Source organism: Sprattus sprattus (genome assembly GCF_963457725.1).
Source record: "Sprattus sprattus genome assembly, chromosome: 20".
Taxonomy (NCBI): domain Eukaryota; kingdom Metazoa; phylum Chordata; class Actinopteri; order Clupeiformes; family Clupeidae; genus Sprattus; species Sprattus sprattus.
The window spans coordinates 8152196-8156203 of NC_137918.1; the positions used below are offsets into that span (position 1 = coordinate 8152196).

Genomic DNA, 4008 nt, shown 5'->3' on the forward strand with positions numbered 1-4008 from the left:
AGCTGACACCTTCCTGTGATTTTTATTTCAGTTATACTCTCTATTCTGCTCTTACGGGTAAAAGCTGTGTGGGAAGGGGCTGTGTGTGTGTGTGTGTGTGTGTGTGTGTGTGTGTGTGTGTGTGTGGGGGGGGGTGATATTGTTGGTGGGCTATTCTCCTGGGGTGGATTGTGTGTGTGTGTTTTGGGGGTAGGGTATTCACGAGGTGTTAATTTGAGATGAAAAAAAAGTGTTCTGCAAGTCTGTTTGGTGTGGATCTGTGCGTTTGAAATATTTGTGGTGCGTGTGTGTGTGTGTGTGTGTGTGTGTGTGTGTGTGTGTGTGTGTGTGCGTCTGCCATTGTCCTGCCGTGCTGAAGTACTGCTATTTGCATGTGGCCTTGACTCCAGTGAGTCATAGTTTAATTGGCTCAGCTTCATGAAAAAGTGGTGTATTGGCAAGGGCACAATATTAATGTGGCACGTCACTCTAGTTTAAAATGACAATCCTGTTTTCACAAAGTCAATGACTCATATGTTATAGATGTTGTACAAGATATTCATATATATATGTATTTTAAATCTTTTGATAAAAGCAAGAGAGAGAGAGAGATAAATAGATGGACAGACAGACAGATAGATTGACAGATAGAGAGAGAGAGAGAGGGAGTGTGTGTGTGTGTCTGTGTGTGCGTGTGAGAGAGAGAGAGAGAGAGAGAGAGAGAGAGAGAGAGAGAGAGGGAATTATAGTCCATATCATGCAAATAACAAGCAAAGGAAGCTATTAGGGCTGCGTCTGTCAATATCCCAAGAGACGACAGCTGGTGAACATTTTACACTCAAGGTTGCAGTGGTTTGAAGCTGTGCGAAGGAAGAGCTCGCTTTTTTGGCACTGTACCAGGATAAGATCCAGACCGTCTGTGGTAGACTTCTTAGTTCAGAACTTCCGCCTCGTCCTCGTCAACGGATAAATGCGGGGAGTGTCCAGATGGACTCCCCCCTGTGCGGAAATTTATGGAGCCATAAAGTTTAGCAGACTGCCTTGAATAAGCAAACGCCTTCCGTCTGACCATTTCACCTTTCCACATAGAGACCATGAGCAGAGTCGACAGGATGACTCCTCCGAGAGTCAGTAGGCTTAGTCCTGCGATAACACATCGGTCCAGGTGGGCTCCCACACGGGCGTTCGCTCGCTCCAGCCTCTCCATCTCGCGGGCAGACACGCTGTCTGGGTTGATGGTGACGTCCCTGGGGATCGTGTACGAGATGACCACTAGAGAGATGCCCGTGACCAAGAACGTGACCGCACATATGAAACCGTAATCCGTTGACTTCCCCGAAGCCTCAAAGTCGAGGTCTTCCTCGGGCAAGTCCGAAAAATCTGGCAAGACCTCTTGGAGATCGCTCGAAGACGTGTCACACAAACAGTCATAGTTGCATTTATCCGGCAGTCGTGGACTGCTGAGGTCAAGTTCAGTATTAACATCGACACAAGTGAAGGAAGAATCTAAGTCTTTCTCCCTGCACACAATCGGTGCTTTATCCTGATCGTTCAAATCGCAGAGTTGGCTTGCCAGCACGGCCGCTGTCCAAGGTACTGAATTTCCCTGCTCCTCGCAAAAAAATGCCTTTTCTTCGGAATCACTTCTTTGGAGAGCAAGTTGCGATTTTGCGAGGGAGCACTCAAAGCCACATATATCTGAATTGTCCAGATGCAGGTTAAAGCCTTGCCAGTCAGGTTGACTTTGATGATCAAAGTAGAAGAGTTCCAAATCGGCCATTTGGGCATTTGCGTTTTGTGTCCTACGCACTCAGTTTAAGATACGTCCATCGTCCCTGAAAATTAAACAACAAAATGATTAGACTGTCGTTGTATATCACTTATAAAATCCGGTACTAATCTTCTTTCAACCCTTGGGTTGTCTGTTAAGAAAGATGACCAGATTACAATGATGGGAGAATATCCTCGAAATTATGTCGTTTTTTACTTTCATGCATCATTAATTCAACATCACAACAACATTAATTAAAAACATAATTATCTTATGAATAAATATAACACACAAGAAAACAGAGGTTACATTACATTCAAATGTCTACGAAAGTAAGATCTTAACACATTAGTCCGAAATGAAACAATCCAAAGCATAGCCTACTTCACGTACTTCACGTATGTCGGTATAGTCAGAGTAGTTTTAATGACTGGCAGTCCAAAACCTCCGTCTTCACATGCTTAATCAAAATGTTACATTTTCTAAATTACATGTCAACAAAAAAACCGAGAGAAGTAGAAAATAATGTCAGGTCGATCGTTGCATGTGAGATGAGCCACAGTTAAATATCGTATCCCCGCGGGCTCGCGGAGGCATTTCGGGCTCCTCCGTCTTAAGACTCCGCCAGTTTCCTCCCACGCGAGGAGCTCCGGAGCTGAATTAACTTCTGTGTTCCTCAGAGGGACCGAATCCAGTGCGCGCGGCACTAACGAGCACTGCTGAGCGAGAGACAGCGAGAGAGGGTGGGAGAGAGAGAGAGAGGGAGGGAGGGAGAGAGGCGGTATTGTGTGCGAGTGTGTGTTTGTATGTGTGTGAGAGAGAGAGCGGGAGAGAGAAGGGGGCGGTATTGTAAGGGACGAAGTCAACAGAAATCTCAGTCTCAATAAGTGATATGTCAGTTTGATTTTATTGTTCTCAAATCTCAATGTGAAGCACGAACAACTAAGCACTGCAGCAAATAACGAATCGGAATTCTCGTGAGAAGTATGCAAGGTTTGGTCATCTTTGTGTCACGAGAGCATTCAGATACTTTCGAGCACATGCTATTCCTTCGTGTCAACATTCAAACATAGACTTTTTAAATCGTTAAAAAACGAGAACAAATACTGAGTACTCTCCGTCCCTTCTACTGCTCGTTTACTGACCTTGCCTTTGTGATTTCGCATGCCTGCGATCCAACACTGACCCTACACGGTGTTTTGCATAAATCAGCGCAGTCAAGCATACCATAGGTCATAATTACCTAACGCCTCAATGAGTTCCACCCGCTGTTCCGGCGCTTGCTCCACGCGCTGGGATTCTGCATGTGCTGCTCTGGCACACACACACACACACACACACACACACACACACACACACACCGGGAGATGCGAGTCTCGGGTTATACTGGGTGGCCAAGGCTTGCGAGTCAGTGCTTGAATGGTGGCTACAGGCTGTTTTCAACACACACACAGACACACACACAGACACACACACACACACACACACACACACACACACACATACACACACACACACACACACACACATGCTACAGGCTGTCTTCAACACTTCTGGGTTGTCACAGGCTGCTGGATGGAGAGAAGGAAATAAAGAAAGGGAGAGACAAGGGGGAGGGAGGAGGCGGAGGAGGAGGAGGAAGAAGAGAAAAACAGATATGAAGAAAAGAGCTGGATGTTTATGTGTGAGTGTAGATGTGTGTGTGTGTGTGTGTGTGTTTGTTCATGTATGTAACTCTTTACAGCACATTACCAAGCGTTCCGGTGGGGAGAATGTGGGAATTTTTAAGCCCCAGATGGCCTCTTTCCCTCATGACAGATGGAAGCCAGACATTCCCGGCGGTTCTTTCCCAGGGAGCGCTCTTAATGTGTGAATGGCTCCAGAGACGGGCAGCCATGCTTCCACACACACACACACACACACACATACTCACACACACACACTCAGGGCAGCCATGCTTCCACACACACACTGCTAACAGTTGTCCATCCTCATGACTGCTAGGGCTGTAATGTGCACCACAACCTATGTTATCACGCGTGTGGACACACACACACACACACACACACACACACACACACACACACACACACACACACACACACACTTGTACACTCACACATGACATAAACACATAAACATACACTCACACATCACATAAACACATAAACATACCCTCACGCAAAATGTTAACACATGAATATACAGCGGGTGAAATAAGTATTGAACACGTCACCATTTTTCTCAGTAAATATATT

The 4008-nt window shown here is 45.9% G+C and overlaps 1 protein-coding gene across 1 annotated transcript; it reads right to left on the bottom strand.

Annotated features, from left to right (window-relative positions):
* Positions 1–910: 910 nt before the first annotated feature.
* LOC308381350 (transmembrane protein 74-like) lies at positions 911–1759 on the bottom strand (the record flags this gene model as incomplete). Its single annotated transcript, XM_080858905.1, has 1 exon — positions 911–1759. One exon carries the CDS (start codon positions 1757–1759, stop codon positions 911–913), a length of 849 nt encoding a protein of 282 aa, XP_080715031.1.
* Positions 1760–4008: the final 2249 nt, after the last annotated feature.